General features: G+C 36.6%; 1 protein-coding gene across 2 annotated transcripts in view; it reads left to right on the top strand.

Annotated features, from left to right (window-relative positions):
• Positions 1-16,267, top strand: part of ENPP1 (ectonucleotide pyrophosphatase/phosphodiesterase 1) — a 46,097-nt gene extending 29,830 nt beyond the window's left edge. The window contains exons 11-26 of one of the 2 annotated variants that reach the window (XM_053459693.1): positions 1,602-1,674; positions 2,742-2,850; positions 3,649-3,783; positions 4,100-4,131; positions 4,850-4,977; positions 7,192-7,261; positions 9,184-9,271; positions 9,381-9,553; positions 9,954-10,005; positions 11,075-11,226; positions 11,881-12,016; positions 13,583-13,654; positions 14,131-14,263; positions 15,274-15,290; positions 15,406-15,430; positions 16,038-16,237. In XM_053459693.1, coding sequence (XP_053315668.1) covers positions 1,602-1,674; positions 2,742-2,850; positions 3,649-3,783; positions 4,100-4,131; positions 4,850-4,977; positions 7,192-7,261; positions 9,184-9,271; positions 9,381-9,553; positions 9,954-10,005; positions 11,075-11,226; positions 11,881-12,016; positions 13,583-13,654; positions 14,131-14,263; positions 15,274-15,290; positions 15,406-15,430; positions 16,038-16,098 — 1,456 coding nt within the window. In that variant the 3' untranslated portion in view covers positions 16,099-16,237. Of the gene's footprint in view, positions 1-1,601; positions 1,675-2,741; positions 2,851-3,648; positions 3,784-4,099; positions 4,132-4,849; positions 4,978-7,191; positions 7,262-9,183; positions 9,272-9,380; positions 9,554-9,953; positions 10,006-11,074; positions 11,227-11,880; positions 12,017-13,582; positions 13,655-14,130; positions 14,264-15,273; positions 15,431-16,037 lie in introns of both variants that reach the window. The other variant, XM_053459692.1, reaches the window with a different exon arrangement.
• The last annotated feature ends 2,077 nt before the right edge of the window (positions 16,268-18,344 follow it).

Raw genomic sequence — 18,344 nt, forward strand, 5'->3', positions numbered from 1 at the left:
TACCTAGCACCATGCCCTGCTTCATAATGAAAGGTGATGGTAAATATCCACGGTAAACACATTTTGGAATTGAAAACACCCTTTGTTAAACTTTACTTAGTCTGTGATCTAGTTCAGATTGTTGGGTAGCTAGTCATGCATGTTCTGCCACACGTGTGCACAGGCATACATGTGCACCTAGTGTGTGTGTGTGTACAACTGGGATCGATTCAGAATATATCTGTCCACGGGCACATATGTCTTTGAGGAGACATCAATTGTTTAAAAAATATATATTTTGTTGCTAAATGTTCTATTTTCAAAATTAGAACAATTATTTTTATGAAAAAAAGCGTGACTCCCTTAAGACCCCTCAAGATTTTTAAATAATCAGTTATAGCTTGTACTGAACAAAAGCTATGAGGGGGTAAAGGCGATGGAAAACCCTTCCATGTAGATAAGTGTTTTATTGTATGTGCAGAAATGGTCTCCATGCGCCGTGTTTTACTGGGTAAAGGTCAGAAGGGAATCTAAACCAGGTGCAAAAGCTTTTACGAATCTGTTTGCTCTTTGATAAGCAAAATAGTACAAAACCGTAACATGAGGCATATGTTTGTTCATTGGAAATGCTGTATACAATAGAATGCTATGTCATATGGCTTTTCCAGTCAGTATAAGGAAAAACATATAATGCAAAGCGTATGTTTATTTAAAAAGCATCTGTCACGGATACAATAATTGTTTATCCTTTTCTTAGTGGATTTTTTCCATGTATTATGAGCGGACAGTTTGATTACTGATGGAGACAAATTGGTGATGGCGCTATCGAAAGTAGTGGGCTGTGAGATCAGAATTAGGTTGATATAAAAGACACTAGTTCATGTTTATACACTATTTTATGTATTATTTTATATATACAGTACATTGTAATTAAAACTGTATTTTTTATCAACTTAATTCCGATCTCTCAGCCCAGTGCTTTCAATAGCGCTATCACCAATTGAACTCACTTGAGTGCACCTGGAACGGACACGCTTATGTTTCCTCTATTATCTAACAGGCGCAGGTCTATACTGAATTCCTTATTAGCAGTTTAATTACTGATATAATGGGCAACTGGTTCAAGAATAGAGTACTATTGTGAAATAGATGACAATCAATATCATTACCTATGTTTACTATTTGTTATGTATAATATTGTACCTGTTGATTGTTCTATTGATATTGATTTAGTATGTTGCACAGTAAATATCTAGTGTTGCAAAGTACAAACTAGTCCAGAGATTTCACTACTTAAGCCTATCTTATTAAAGGGGTTTATTCACAAAATTGTGTTTTGAAATATTATAACTAATTGAAGTTGTTATTATTGATTAGAAAGGGCTCTCCTTGTGTGTTTCTTCTGCAAGGGCCTACAAGTATAGCTTCACTTCTCATAATGCAAAGGCAACTAAGATAGAAAAGATGCCTTTTACTTTGAGATGGAGAGCGTTGCTTGCACAATATTACTTTGACTTCTTGAAGTGGAAACCGTTTATGGGAATCCTTGATGCTAGTGTGATGTAATATGTTAATGCAAAATGATTGACAAGTGTGTGTCATTCTTGGTGCGTTTGATTTAGACCACACTTTTACACTCTGTATTTAGAAGAACCTGATTCCTCGGGGCATGGCCATGGTCCAGTGAGTAGTGAGGTAAGCATTTGGAGGATTGTAACATTTTTTTATGCCAACTTCAATCATTTAGTCATTCGTTACTTCACATGTATTTCTGAAAATGTACACGTATAGATGAATTGAGCATCTGATCTCAGATAATGCAAAGTTGAGTAAGCAGTAGGAGTTTGAGTATTACAAAACCTGAGTGAGCAACAGAGATGACTAGTGTTTTCTTTTGAGGATTGTGATTAACTTGACAGAATACACTGGGGCTAGATCTCTTTCAGTTTCTCAGTTCTCAGATAACAGTTTAAAGAAATACTTATGTCATTTTTATGTGACTTTTTTCTCTGTTAACTATAGCAATCCACCCCTCTTAAGTATTATTTTTTTTAGCAGTTCTAGTGTTTTAGATAATGCAGATAGCTGCATATTATCCATTTGCATGTCCGGTATCTCTGTATCACCCCACTCTACTAGGTGAAAACTCTGGTTCCTTTTCATACTGCCTTGTGGTAAACAGTAGAATAGATAGCCTTAATCTCCCAAAAAAGCCTATGGAAGAACAACTTCATTTTCATTACCATAAATATTGAGCTAATTGTAGTGATTGAGCTACAAGTACAACAAAATCAGCCTCCAGGTGTGCAGATAAAGGAAGCTTATTGAAATAAAATGAAATAAAACAAAGTGTCCTTCAGTGCTAATCTACATCCCTATGTACATCACTATGTGCTTAAAGTAAAATATTAAAATTTTCATGAAAGTTCCCATTTAAATTAGCAGAGGTTAGCTATGATAGATCATGTCTAATATGTTTGTATGAAAGATGATATACATGCCTGGAAACACTTATTGGTTTGAACCTGAGGCTCACATTTAGGGCGCCAGAATCACCCAATTTGTGACTCATTTCATTTTTTAGACTTCTTGACGACAGCTTCAATCCAGTGAGTGCTTTGCATACTAGTATGTGTACTATTTAAAAGTTAATATCGTAAAGGTCCTCCACACTGGCTAAGATAGATGTGTGTAATAATGTATATTATTTTAAGTTTATTGTTAAAATAAGTATTTTATACTTCTGTGTCTTTTTGCAAAAGGTGATAAAAGCACTAATGAATGTAGAACGCATAGTTGGAATGTTAATGGATGGCCTAAAGCAGATGCAACTAGACAGATGTATTAACATCCTCCTTGTGTCAGATCATGGTAATACATTTAAATGAATATTTTATCTGTAGCACCTTTCCTTTTTTTTTATGCATGCATACAGATCCTACGTCTGTCACGGTACCTGTCTCCTTCTCTGATGCTTGTTCTTCACTCCTACCTCTCTTTTGGCGTGCATTAGGATTCAGTTGTGGGGTGTCTGTTCTTCTCTGTCTCCTATATTGGACGACTAATCTTTTCTTTTGGATTCCAGTACCACCTCTATTCTGACAACGACCTATGTATATTGAATTTGTCCTGCTAAATACTAATTAATTCTATTTCAATATCTGACCTGGATACTTTTCCCCCTCTCCCCACTCTTTATCTGCATACCCACTGTGCCAGTCCCTCCACTGGTTTTCTATATATATTTGAGAATATATATATATATATATCCCTATATTTTATACAACTGTGCCTGCTATGTCCCATGATTTGGGTCTTGCTCCATCCGTTGATGCTGCTTTCCATTCGCATATCCAGGATGTTGCCCCTCCTGTACCTATTCTCCAGAAAGCCCTACTGCATTCTGCCTGGCTGCCCCTACATATTGATGTTTTAAAAAACACATATCCCATTATATACTCCTAATACTCACAACCTGCATCCTAAAAGGAACCATTGCTTGTCCACTCCTACGACTCACAGCATTTGTGTACAAATATCTCTCTTGTAACCTGTTCTTTGAGCAGCTGCCATCTTGGCCTTGCCAGCCTAGGCCAGAATTAGCCACTGGACTACCGTTTTCTTCACCCTGTGTGCATGTTTATTGCATGTAACCAATGTTTTCTTCAGGCATGGAAGAATCCCGTTGTGAAAATGTTGTGTTTCTTCAACCGTCGTATCTTAAGCCATCCAAAGAATACATAGTGATTGCCGGTCCAGCTGCCCGCCTGAGACCTACTAACCTGCCAGATGAGTATTTCACTTGTATGTATATACCTAGCAAATTATTGACAGACATTTTAGAATGTATTTTGATGTAAGAAACAACTGTGTAAAATCTTATTCTGCATCTTGAGTGTTTCACTTTTCAACTTAATCACAATAAGATATAGACCATATGTATTAATGATCTATTCTAACAGTGCAACATTATCTCACATTATAATAATGCTAGTTTGGGTTTTAAATATGACACCAGTATACAGTGTATATTTAATGAAATATAGCTGGTTGTCAAACTTTGCATTAACTACATTTCTTAAACTTCAGGTTTTTAATTTATCACGTGTGGCTTTTCCAGTTGACTACGAAGGTGTTGCTAGGAATCTTACGGTAAATGAAAAATCTAATTGGTTTTCCTCCATCCCTTGGAGGTTACTAATGGTGTATTATGTCAACGCATTAACTCCTGTCATATTTAAACCACAGCTTGAAGGTCAATTGGCCTTGACAAATGTTTGTTTTGGCGGAGTAAAAATTATAATAGTGATATTATTGTGTAGGCAAAGTGGTCTAAAATGTATGTAACATATTCATAGCTAAATGAAGTGTTAGAAAGATCATTCCTAGTGTTGTTTAGTTCCCAAACCTCAGCCAGAAATAATCATTTAAAGTTTAGTCTTATTCATATTTTCCATAGAATGCTTGGTTCTCATATCATACAAGCAGGTTACTGATATGAATATCGTAAAGAGTTTGTTTTTAAATATGAATTAAACCACCAGGGCAGCTTTGTCTAACTGCAATAGCACCTTTAAAGTTGTATAACAAATCAAATATTATAAAACCAAAAAAAGCTTTAATGCATGGTGCTCAAGGTTAAGTTAGTCAATGGTTTCCTTTTAATGTTAACTTTTACTTCCCTTTATTGATAAATATTTTGGACTTTTATGGACACCTAATTCATATATGTTTTGTACATTATGTTTGTAAATATTTTTTATTTTATGTATTTTACTAAACAAATAAATGTTTTAACACATTTGTGCCTGAACCATTACAACAAATACACGTTAATGCTATATATCACTATTTTTTCTTCGTCCTTTAGTGCGGGTGGAATGACCAGCCTTTCAAAGCATTTCTTAAGCATCATTTGCCAAAACGCTTTCACTATGCCAAGAATGACCGGATTGAAACTCTTCACATTTACACCGAACCAAAATGGCAGGTGGCTCTGTAAGTAACATAAACTCGTGGTTCTCTACTTGGCACCATATGGTGAGAATCTTATTACCAAGTCATTTGTCAGGCTAAATCTTTTAACCATTAGTAGTGATTGTTTTCTTCCATATTCTCAATGTTTCTGGATCAGCAAACATTACCTTTAACTAAAAAAACAGACAATTCATGATTATCTCCTTATGAAACAATTGTTTTTTTGTCTTGTTGGTGCCCACTGTTCATGGTCTACTAAAAATTAGCTTATATTTGATTTGCCAGATCATCTGTTCTTTGGGTGAAACAATTAAAACAGGAAAAAATACTAAAGTTCAGCAACACCTTTTAGGAATGAACAGACTGAAATCTACGGGACTGAAAGCATAGTGACCTGTTATGAAAACAGTTTGCAAATACACATAAGACTATATTCAATATATTGATTGCAGCAGTACGGTGATTTCAACCCCTTTAACTCCTTCACTAGCAAGAAGGACTGAGTTAGCCCTGTATAATGCGTAATTCAATTGATGAGGAGGCTTTAAAGAAATAATAACATAGTATAGTTAGTTGATTGGCTAACTGAGTAGATTTACAGTGGAAGCTTTTGAGACCTCAGGTTTCTCCTTCATGCATATTATACAAAATAAATGTGAAAAAGTATCTTTCTCAAATACACAAACACATCAAATTGAAGTTCCTTGATCAGTCAGTGGTGGTATAATTGAAGTGTAGATTACAGCCTTTTCCTTGGAGATGTCAGAAGGTGTTCACTCTTATACTGGGGCCAGGTTGTCTTGGGCTCTGGTTTGCAGGGTGGTCTACAATGTGATAGTGGAAATAAATTCTAAATCACATTTGAAGCCATCATTTAAGCTATTGAATTTGAGCAATAGTGTAATTTCCCATATTTTCCTCTCCCTCTGAGTTTGGGATAGTCCCATTAAAACAGTCAGTCTGATGTCTCTGACGCTGTGTCCATTTTGGCATTGAGAAATGTCCTGTCACCGATGTTTATGTCCTCTTGTTATTGATATTGGAGGTGTAAATTATTTTTTTTATTTAATGGTTGGCCTCTTTCACCCACATAAGGAAATGTTGCACATGATAACGTGTACATTGGATGATTTGCAAGTGACCCTATGATGTGAGTTTGGTATAGGGATCTTGTCTGTGTTGTAAATGTGTGGGCAAGTTTTATACCTTCTTTGTAGGAACAGAAGAGGGACTTTGATGTGTTTTTGCTCAGGGCACTCCTTACTATAAGTTGTTTTTGTCTGCAGTATCAGAATAGATGTGGTTGTATCTTAAGTTTTTTAGGTAGATTTGTTTGTCAATCTGTTTACAGAACAGGGATGTGTCCAAAAAACCTACCCCCACTAGAAATGTGAATACGTTCTGGCACCTACAGAGGAAGACAACAAAAAGACCTGAGAGGTCTCGAAAGTTTGCACTCTAATATTCAGTTAGCAAATAAACATATAAACTTGATTTCTTCCTGTGTTTCTATGGCTAACAGTACAAACTCTATATTTTTGTCTGGTTAAAGTAGGCGTTATACATTGCCAGTCAAGCTTTTCCTGTTTCACTGGGTTAGGCCTTTATATTAGAAAGTCAAGTAAATTAGTTGAAACCATAATCTGCAAATTCTCTCCGAAGACCCCAGTGTTGGCACAAAACACAGCTTTTCTTCACCTTTCTAAATCATTGTATGCTAGAATTATTTGGAACCCTACTTTTTGGTTTAAGCCAAATACTGATTTTAATTTAAGAGAAGAGCTGTTTTGTAAAGCATTTCGGTGAGTCAACATATTTATATAATAAGAAGTAGTCACATACTGTAAGCTTAGAAGATTTTGGTGGTCCCCTATCAAATGTAATAAGAATAATGAAGAAGGGACCTGTGAGGTCTTGAAATCGCATATGACCAAATCGTATTCAATAGAAGGCTATAACAAGCTTCTTCTCTGAGATCAATATCTTATGTTTGACTTTAGAACATTGGCTTTAGGTAAAGAGTCTGTGTTTTCCCCACAAAGTGGTTGTGAAATGATGTGGTGAAATTATTATTAGTACTCTTTATTCAGAGATTACAGAACAACGAGAGGTCATCCTGTAGGCTTAACACCTATTATTTAATGTATACCACCTAAGGTGTACTTTTGTTAACCAAATGTTTTTGGTATGTATTTGGGGAAAAAACTTTGTTTTCTATGATTTTGTAATATATAGGTCAAAAGGTGAAGCAAAATACTGCAATGGTGGATTTCACGGATCAGATAATCGTTTTCAAAGCATGCAAGTATGTTCTATAAGCTTTATATGGTTTCCACAATGTTAGCACTATTTATGTTAATATACAGATGTTTTGTCATAAACGACTCTCATAGTGTTCACATTAGCTCTTTAGCCAGAACCTATTAGAAAAAAGGGAATAAAGTGAATAAACAATGCTTACATTTGATACTTAAGTCACATTTATAAAAGCACCATAAACCCCATGTGAAAAAGCAATAGCTAAATAAGAATCAAAATCTGTTTACGGCACCTTTAGCAGCAGTGACCTTATTCAAACACTCCCTGTCTTCCACATCAATGGGTATTTGATCTGGATTTTTTCTAGGCCACACTACCACATCCATGCTTTACATATCACTCTGTATTACATATTTTGTTTAATACTATTGACTTAACAAGTTTGGAAGTAGTGATTTTCTTTTTACATATAGTGTTAAGGGACTTTTTTTTTACTTATTTCATTTACATTTAAATTTTTATCTGTTTCTTATTTTTTTGAAAGAAGGAGAAACATTTTTCTCTCTCTCCTGATTTGTTTGTGCTGATCAAAATGTGATCAGCCGCCAGGGCTTGATTAAAATACAGTATTTGCTCGATTATAAGACAAGGGTTTTTCCCGAAAAATACCCCTCGTCTTATAATCAGACCTCAAATAGGTCTGACTATGAGACTAAGATCCAGATCCCCCGCACGCTGCAGGGGACCTGGATCCTCCCGTCCCCGTCCATCGCTCAGACCTTCACCGGCTATCAGAGATCAGGGTTCCCCACCCTGATCTCTGACAGCCGGGGAAGGTCTGAGCGATGGACGCAGACAACCCCCTCTGCTAACCGCACCTCCTTCCGGCTGCAGCGGAAGTTGCCTACACGAGTGGCATATAGGGGTATAAGGCATTTCTGGAGGCAGAGTGGCACATAGGGGGTCAAAAGGCATATCATGGGGCACAGTGGCATTTAGAGGGTTAAAAGGCATATCATGAGGCACAGTGGCATATAGGGAGTATAAGGCATTTCTGGGGCAGAGTGGGGGCAGATAGGCATAACTGGGCGAGCAGGTTGGAAAACAAAATGAAACTAAAAACAAAATATTTTTCTCAATCATAGCTTTTATTAAAAAAAATAGTTTACATGAATTAACATTTACTGGTATCTTTTTTTCCTATAGGGTCGTCTTATATTCAGGCTTTTTCCTTTTTTTTCCCTAAATTAATATTCAGATTTTGGGGGGTCGTCTTATAATCAGGGTCATCTTATAATCGAGTAAATACGGTAATTGTAATTAGGCAGCAGGGGGAGCAATGGGAGCGCCCAGTAGAGTCTAGAGAAGCCCTTCTGAGGCTCTTCTTTTCCCAAGTGAGCTTCTGGTGAGTGTCAACTATCGGAAGCGAATGCTTGATCACGTGATCTGGCATTCCTTGAATGATGGTGTACCAGCGCTCGTGGCAAGTTACACACCATCCATAGACAGAAATCCAGTGATGCTGTCAATAGGCTTCTTGACACAATTGGGATGTAAAGGTAGGTCCTAACAGGACTTAACAGGATAGAAAAAAATTTCCCACATCATGACAGGCCCCACTCCCTGCCAATTTAGGACCATCCCTCGATGTCAGTGGGACTGACCGCCGAAGTCAGTGCGGCGCCCCGCAAGGGCAGTTCCCAGGTATGGCCATGAGGTTGCCAAAGGGTGCCACCTGTAACAAGAAAAAAAGGAGCACTTACCTTTTTAAGGCATATCTGGCATTAATACGCAAAGTTTTGACTCCTCAAAATAAAACAAAGAAAAAAAGCCTGGCAAATTAAAAAAAAAAATTAATAAAAATCCATCTTGTGAGGGTGAGAAGGGCTTGCGCCCATAGGCTTACACTTTAGAAGACATCAAAAATGACGTAAATATGTGTTATATTATGTACTATTGTTATTACAGGCACTTTTTATTGGCTATGGGCCTGCATTCAAGACTAAAACAGAAGTTGAACCTTTTGAAAATATAGAAATCTATAACGTAATGTGTGGTAAGAGTTTTGTGTGGGTTTTGTCTTTTTCTTATGGCGATCTAGTTGCGCCTTCCATGTTACGTGCTTTCCAAATCCCTAATATTATTATTGTTTCGTAATCTTCTAGACTTATTGGGCCTTGTACCTGCACCTAATAATGGAACACATGGCAGCCTTAACCATATCTTGAAACAACCTGTTTATAAGCCATCCTTGCCCAGAGAGGTATCAGATCCCCTGCAGTGTCCACTTATTAAGAGTGGACAGGATAATGGCCTTGGCTGCTCTTGTGATTCATCTGTAAGTATATCGAATTTAGTTTTTTTTTTTCTTTCTGAGCTTTGAGTCCCATTTTTTTTGCTGTGGAAAAAACTTTTTTCTAAGTGGTGAAAACAAATCACAGCCATTTGGTTCCATTAAGTAGAAGATGGCTGACTGTTTCTTGCATAATCTTTTTTGCATGTCCACTTTTTTAAATATGATGTGAATTAAATAATAATTTGCCTGTCTTTAGGTTTGATTGGGAAGCTCAGGCGTGATTTCATAGACCTGCTTAACTCCACTAACCCAGTGTCATTATGAATCATAAGCCTTCAGAACTTGCTTAATAAACCTGACATCATACAGGGTTATTGTGGAGTAAATGCCAATTGATATATCATATTCAGTTACTCATGTTCACATATTTATTTAATTTTAGGATCTGACAGTTGATGGGTTTAAGAAACAAATAATCCTTACTTCTTTGGAAGGTAAATGCTGTTATGAATAGATGTGGTTAATGAAAATTCTCATCTGCTTCACTTTAATAATGGTGTAAGCACATTAGTATGGAAAAGTATGTCAAATGCATGAATCATCGATCAGCCATAGCATTATGACCACCTGCCTAGGTCCCCCCTTTTGTTGCCAAAGCAGCCCTGACCTGTCTAGGCATGGACTCCACTAGACCTCTGAAGGTGTGCTGGTGCCAGATCTGCAACAGGTACTTTAGGTCCTGTAAGTTGCAAGGGGGCCTCCATAGATACATCCTGGTGCCATGTGTTCTCCAGGTAAGCGGTGCACATCCATGTGATGGCCATCCATGTGATGGCCATCCATGTGATGTAAAAGAAAATGTGATTCATCAGAACAGGCCACCTTCTTCCATTGCTCTGTGGTCCAGTTCTTATGCTCATGTGCCCATTGTAGGTGCTTTCGGCAGTGGACAGGGGTCAGCATGGGCACCCTGACTGGTCTACGCAACAAACTGCTTTTCCTTCCTTGGACCACTTTTGACCGGGAACACCCCATAAGAGCTGCAGTTTTGAAGATGCTCTGACCCGGTCCTCCAGCCATCATAATTTCCGCTTAAAGATCCTTTCTTGCCCATTTTCCTGCTTTACACATCAACTTTGAGGACAAAATGTTCACTTGCTGCCTAATGTATCCCACTCACAGACAGGTGCCATGAAAACAAGATTATCAGTGTTATTCACTTCACCTGTCATAAAGTTATGGCTGATCGTTGAATACTTTTGCTTATATAACTAAGAAATATTTAGTTCTATTGATTTAGTTCTATCCATTGATATTTAACAAACCAGAGGTACAATAAGTGCTGTCACATAAAAACACAGTAGTCATACAGACATTGATTGGGGTACAATAGGTATGTTGTAACTGATTTTTCATAGCTGCCAAGTATATCAGCTTCTAATATTAAAACTATACAATTTGAGAGCCCTCCAGTACTTTGCTAGCAAACACCATTTTCCCTCTAAGTTCCCACTCAGTCATTGAAAAACATGGTTTGTATTTATTACATTGTATTCTATGTAGAAGCTGAAACAGCAAAACAGAACCTGCCGTTTGGAAGGCCAAGAGTTTTACAGAATAGCAGCTATTGCATCCTTTACCATGACCAGTACATCAGCGGGTACAGCTTCGATACTCATATGCCACTGTGGAACGCATATACATTAGGAAAAAATGTAAGTATCAATGAATTTTATGTAATTTTATAATTTTAGAATAATACCATGTATTTAAAGTAGTGTAATACATATCCCATTTCAAGAGTTTTTAAAGGGATTTAAAACATTCACGATCATAAAGCACCACTGTATTACACAGTAAATGTGCTTAGGGCTCATTGTTATTAACCAATCTTGTAATCCATTTCATTAACTGCTCTTTCAGCTTTGAGGTCACATGCCCAGTTTCTCATGGAACGCTTGGCATAAATACTATTTTTATGAAAGATAAATAGATATTAATTATAATTTGGTGTATCCAGTCTACTTTCCCTGTTGGATTCTGAACTCTCTATCATTAACGTCTTCCTCATAATTTGTTTACTTTAAAAGTATCATACATGATGATCTGGATATACAGGAACAAGCGTTTATTTTTTTTTAAAGTCTATAAAAATCTGAGTTTAGTTTAAGTGACTACTTTTTCTTGATCTTAAGATATAGTTTTCCTTTATTTATTAAATACTTTATGCAAATAATATGAACCACTGTTTTTTACATCCAGTCTTGGGCCATTTTGTATTGTGATGTTACCATGGGAAATTTCAACTATACTTATTATGGCTAATGTATGTTTTTATTCTTCTAATTTAGTTTTTTCAATACTTCTAGGACTATTCAGCCAAGTCTGTGGAAAATGAGACTTCATGTATTTTTGTCGATATACGGATCCCATCTGTTTATAGTCAAAGTTGTCATTATTACAAGAGCCATTATTCTCTGAAATATGGATTTCTTTTCCCTTTTGGTAAGTAAACTCATAGTGTGTATGTATCTGTTAAATTTCACAATCTCCCTCTAGTCGGCTCAACATTAGGGAGGGCGAGGTCTGTCACTTCAGGCAAATAATGCAGAGCACGGGGATATGACGTTATCCCTGCGCTCTGCAGCAATAGCCGGCGCATAGTGATGAGGGAGCAATAAAGCGTCTGAAGTGTCAGGCCTCGCGCTCCCACCACAGGATGGAGGATGAAGAATGAAGGATGGTGGATGGTGGAAGAGGTAAGAGATGGGGAGAAAGGGGTGTAATGGCAGTGTATATGAATGTATGTGTTTGTAAGCTTGTGTGTGTATGGACAGGTGTGTGTAAGAGCAGTATAGGTATTTGTAAGCTGTGTGTACTTACAGCTGTGTGTGTAAAGGCAGTTGTGTGTAAGGGCAGTATATGTTTATGTGTGTGTAAGGACAGTGTATGTGTATATGTGTGTGTTTATATGCAGGTGTGTGTAATTAAAGTGTATATGTATGTGTGTAAGGGCACTGTTCGTGTATATGTATGTTTATGGGCAGGTGTGTGTAAAGGCAATGTGTATGGTGGGGAGTGTGTCAGGGCAGTGTATGTGTATATGTGTGTGTAAGGGCAGGGTATGTGTGTGTATGGACAGGTGTGTAAGGGCAGTGTATGTATATATGTGTGTGTAAGGGCAGTGTATGTATATGTGTGTGTGTAAAAACAGTGTATGTGTATATGTGTGTTTATGGGCAGGTGTGTGTAAAGGCAGTGTATAAGGGTCCTGGGAATGAGGCTAACATTAGCCTTTTTTTTTTATTTAATAAAAATCTCTGCTGTTGTTGACTACTCTTCCACTCAGCATTATTCCACAGTCAGCATTATGGTGGACAACTGGCTGGCTGAGAATCATAGGGATTGTAGTTCACAGCTAGCATCTGCAGCTTTACTGTTGACTCCACTAACCATGATGCTCAGCCAGCATCATGGAAGCAGTATGTCTGGCTGAGCCTCATGTGAACTGTAGTTAACAGCAGATGCTATGACAGGTGTTAGTTGTGAATTTAAACTCCCAAGATGCCTAGTCATGTGGACACCTGACTGGCTGAGCAGGTGTCCACAGCTAACATCTACTGTTAACTGCACTTCCCATGATGCTCAGCCAGCATCATGGAAGTAGTATGTCTGGTTGAGCCTCATGGGAATTCGATGTGTTCTTTATTTTTTATATGCGTGACTGTGCTGACAAAAATGTAGCGAGATTTAAGAACCGATGCAAGTGCGGCATTGTAAAGTGCAATTGTATTGATGAGTTCCACGAGAGTGATTAAAAGAAAAAAAAGTGTCCCTCTTTGACATTTTGAAATGTTGGGAGGTATGTGTGTGTAGAGTATTAGATAACTGACCATAGCATTAGGAATGAAAACTGTCTTTTACAAAATGCTGGCCCTTTTCAGTACAACATGGCATTTTTTCATCACTGCCAATGCACAGTTTTTTTCTTTTTTTGAAGGGTGGCTTATGTTGATTAAGGGGTGGTTGGGATAAATAGCAAGTGTAATAACCTGATTTTATCTCCCAAAGTGTCTTCTAGAAATAACTCTTATGCTGGTCGTGTCACTAGCAATATTGTTCCAATGTATCCTGCATTTAAAGGTAGGTGTATTTAATCCTTGATCTCTATATTTACATATATAATGAAAATATATGTACTGTCATAATTAAACATTGAATATGCATTTATTTTAAAGATGCTGTTGCAGATGAACCTACTTTTCAAAATAAAACAATTTTGGAACTAATTGCAGCATTAGAAATTTAATTCCAATTAATGCTGGATAGACAGAAATTATTCATGTAAAGTTACCGGTATTTATATTTTCATACAAATAAGCTGTTGGGAGATCTGCTAAAAATAAAGGTGGACCAGCACCTGTTAACCTCTTTGCTCCTCTTAGGATGTACCAGTATGTCCTTGGAAGCTGTGCCCACTATAACATACATTGTTACTTTCTTGTAGCAGCAGGAACATCTCTGCCCTATTGGCACAGGCTGACTTGCATTTAAAATAAATGATTTTGTATACCTTTCACTGGCAATACTAATGTTGTTTAACGTTCTTTAACTTACAGTAATATGGAATTATGTACACACTGTTCTCTTAAGGAAGTATGCCAAAAAGAAAAATGGTATACAGGTTATAAGTGGCCCCATATTCGATTATGATTTTGATGGTCTTGCTGACTCTGGAGAACAGATTTCACAGTAAGTTTATTTTTTTTATTTGTTTAACATTCTTGTCTTCTGTCCCATTTATTTTGTTTTCTCAAAGACTTGAAGCACTTATATTTGTTAGGTGCAAGTACTATGGGAAGATACCTTGCTTATTAAAAGGAGGCGAATACAGTAGGGTTTATATGAAAAAAAGTGACACACCTAGAATGGGCAACATAAATGTTAGATACTGTATTTAAATATAGCAAATATATGTCTCCATATAGTGAATACACTGGAGGACATATTCATTGTAGATATGGACTATTCTAGTTACTCATAAGTATAAGCATGCCCATATATCTAAAGGTATATATATATATATATATATATATATATAGTGAATATGCATAGATACCATAGTTACATAGTCTACAGTTGACACCTTTAAAGACTACTCGGGTTTAAGGATGTCTGAGCATTGCAAGTTATGCTTTTCTGACTGGTATCTACAGTATATCACAATTGAAATCCCTTTTGGAACAGATGAGACTTAATTACCTCCTGAGGTGTATCATGGTTTTCATAAAAACCATTACTAGAACCATTTGGTTGCCACCATTAGCGGACCACTAAAAAATAATTATTTGTGATGGGCTTTTAAAGGGATTATATTTGAAATGTCTCACAGATCAATTAGGAAGTTTTAAGATATGGGTGTAAAGAGTAACTAATCTGACATGAATAGCGATGATGATAAATGGTGCTCACTGATACATATCTTCTATACGACCATTAAGTTGGCGGACTGATTGTGAAATAATGGATACTGGCTTTTGGAAAATACACAACTTTTTCTTCATTTTATTTTTTACATTTTATTGGGTGCAGAATCTTTCACAGTAAACTCTATAATCACATAGTGGGTGCTAACAAGCCTTCTAGTTTAGCTTTGCTTAATCCCCATAATTACATAGGTCAATTTATGGACAAATAGTATATTTGTGTACAGTAAAATAATAAAACATGGAATTACATCCAACACTTGCTTGTTTTTCCAGAGCAACAACTGACAGTGGTGTGTATATTCCGACTCATTATTTCATCATAATCACAAGTTGCAAAAACATTTCTCAAACTCCTTTGGAATGCAAAGGTCCACTTGAAGTCCTATCATTTGTTGTCCCACACAGGGAAGACAACAGCGAAAGTTGTGAGGTGAGCTATGTGGTTTTGGAATGGGGTTTCTGTTTGCACCGAAAGAATCAACAGATATGCACCGTCCATAGACAGATCGACTGATTAGTAATCTATGGATATTAAGTGATTTGTTCTTTAGTGCAGTCTTACTTATTGATGATCCTGAAAGTTTAAACTGCTGGTATGTAAAAAGAAATGCGGGTGAATTAGCACCAATGTATAGTATGGAAGCTTGATTTAGAACTACACTTCCGGGAAAGCTTTGCATACATATATTATTTTTTTACCAGGGTATAACATGCACCTACTCTTTAAAGGTTATAATATTCTATATGAGGTTATACAGTAACAAGCACTATCCTGGATGGATGGAGATATTTCCTGACAAAAAACTCTTCGAGAACACCCTTGGACTAATCTAATGTGTTTCTTACCACAGAAAATTTGTCTTTTTATATATATATATATATATGTATATATATATATATATACGGTATATATATATATATATACGGTATATGTATATATGTATATATATATATATATATATATATATATATATATATATATAGTTGCATATTAAAAAAATGTAAAATTCTCAAGGTTTTTTGTTTAATATTTTCAGAGTGACAAAGATGAATCCTTATGGGTCGAAAAGTTATTTTATTTCCATGCAGCTCGAGTGAGAGATATCGAACTTCTGACTGGACTTAGTTTTTTTCATAATACAAAGAATTCCGTTGCTGACATTTTACAACTCAAAACATTTCTACCTAATTCTTTATGAAGGAAAGATTGTTTAAAATATATTGGTAAGCTGTACAGAGTAATTGTTTAGTGTATGCCGACAATGAAGTGGTAGTAGACAATAAAACTAGTTATCTATTTTTTTTCTCTCAACTGGTTGCCTTCCATATTCTAGTGCATAGACTAATACCTGTTTGACTTTCTAGAATGGACGTGATGTTATTAAATCAGATTTCTAATGCAAGATAGCAAGAAACGCTTGGCATTAACATCAGGCTGGTGGAAGTCTAGAACTATCAAAACTTATATGTTTCTTACAGTGAATACTTGATAAAACAAGGAATAGAATGTTTTAGTGACATCTGTGAAGATCAATATCAATACAGTATAATTTATGGAAGTCTATTCCTCAATAATATCAAAGTATATTGTGGGTAAATGCTTCATTTTTTTTGTTTACCGATTTTTGTTTTCTTTATACAGGAAATTATCCTATTTTTTTTTTAAAATGTAATAATGAATTGATGTTTTTCAATGTGTTAATAAAGTTTTTGCTTAATTTTTTGTTGTTGATTTGTAATGTGTTGTACTAATTGTAATGTCTTGTTTTGCTCATGGTACATTGCCGCAGGATATGAACACACTATATAAATCAATACAAAATAGTGATAATAAAGATACAACAAATTTGATTACAGATGTGTTTCTTTGGCCATCACAGTAAGTAAATAGTTTGGCTCCGTAGACAGTTTTAAAACATTTGTTTGCTGAGGGAGTTTTACCAGTTACTCCGTAAACTTGGAGGGAACTTTCTTTTCCAATGGAACTCTGTCAACAGTCCAGCTTCGTTCCCTTTTCTGTTCTAGCCAACTTATAAATATTTTTCAGTCTGCTAGAAAACACCACAATTTTTGTTTATGTGATGCCTAAATTAACCATGTTTTCTAAAAAAGTAACGGTTAAAATAAACTAGGCTGGATTTTTCCCATAGTGTGACTGATATTTATCCTAGTGGAATCATTTTGTCTTCTGCAGTTGATGCGATTAATCATATGAATAGCATGAAGATAACAGACATGCAGTAGCTATTCCTCAGAAAATTACATTCATGATGCAACTTGCAAATCCACTAAGAAATGCAAGAGCGCATGAGTACCTGCAACTTAAAAAATCTGAAAATGCCACAGAGAGAGAGGTAGCTAAACTTTAGAACATAGACGTGTAGAATTTGATACAATTTTGACCATCTTTAATATTCTTGTCTTAGATTAAGGATAGCTTTGTGTCTAATAAATGCATGCTTAAATTCCTTCACTGTATTACCCGCTTACACTTTTGCTGGGTTACATTTACCTACCGCCCTCATAGTAAAGGAAAACGGTCTTACATTACATCTAAACAATTGACCTTTTAGTTTAACCCCTTCAGGACCGACATTGGCAAACTGGGTCTTCCCTTGAAAATATTTAAATTCTGTGCTCGTGTTTCGCTTCAAAGCGATCACGTGCACGGAATTGAGGGGGAGTGGCTGCTACGGATCGCTTGGGACACCCAGCGGTCAGTAGCAGCCGCCCCTCGCGATCCCAGCGTTCATAGCGATGCTGGATCGCGCATCATTCATGACGTACCTGGTACGTCCCGGTCTGCCGGTGACCTTTGACCAGGAAGTACCAGGTACATCCCGGTCTTGAAGGGGTTAAAATTAGGACTTTATTTTAACGTATCTCCTCCTTTGAAGAAAACACCCCTTTCTCTTCCTTCTTCCAGAGTATACATTATGAGGTCCCTTAGTCTTTCAAGATAATTTTTATCCTGCAAGCCATCAGCCATTTTAGTAGCCCTCTTCTGGACTCATTACCCAACCGTAGATGACGTCTCCAGAACTGTACACAATGCTCTAGGTGAGGTGAAACCAGAGATCTATAAATTGGCTGAACAACCTCTCTCTTTTTAATATTAATGCCTTTAGCAACAGAGCGACCTGCTTGGCTTTAAGTTCTCAGAAATAATTACTTCCATGTCCCTCTCTTCTGTCGTCACGGAGATAACAGTGCCCCCGATAACATACTCTGCCTTTTCACATCCCAAGCTACTTCTCCCTATGGAAGGTTCACCTAGACAGCCGCAGTCGCCAAGAGGATTAGCCCCAAGATTCAGGATGGCCACTAGGACCAGCTATTTCTAT

The sequence above is a fragment of the Spea bombifrons genome, chromosome 3, assembly GCF_027358695.1.
Source record: "Spea bombifrons isolate aSpeBom1 chromosome 3, aSpeBom1.2.pri, whole genome shotgun sequence".
In the NCBI taxonomy this organism is placed as follows: Eukaryota; Metazoa; Chordata; class Amphibia; order Anura; family Pelobatidae; genus Spea; species Spea bombifrons.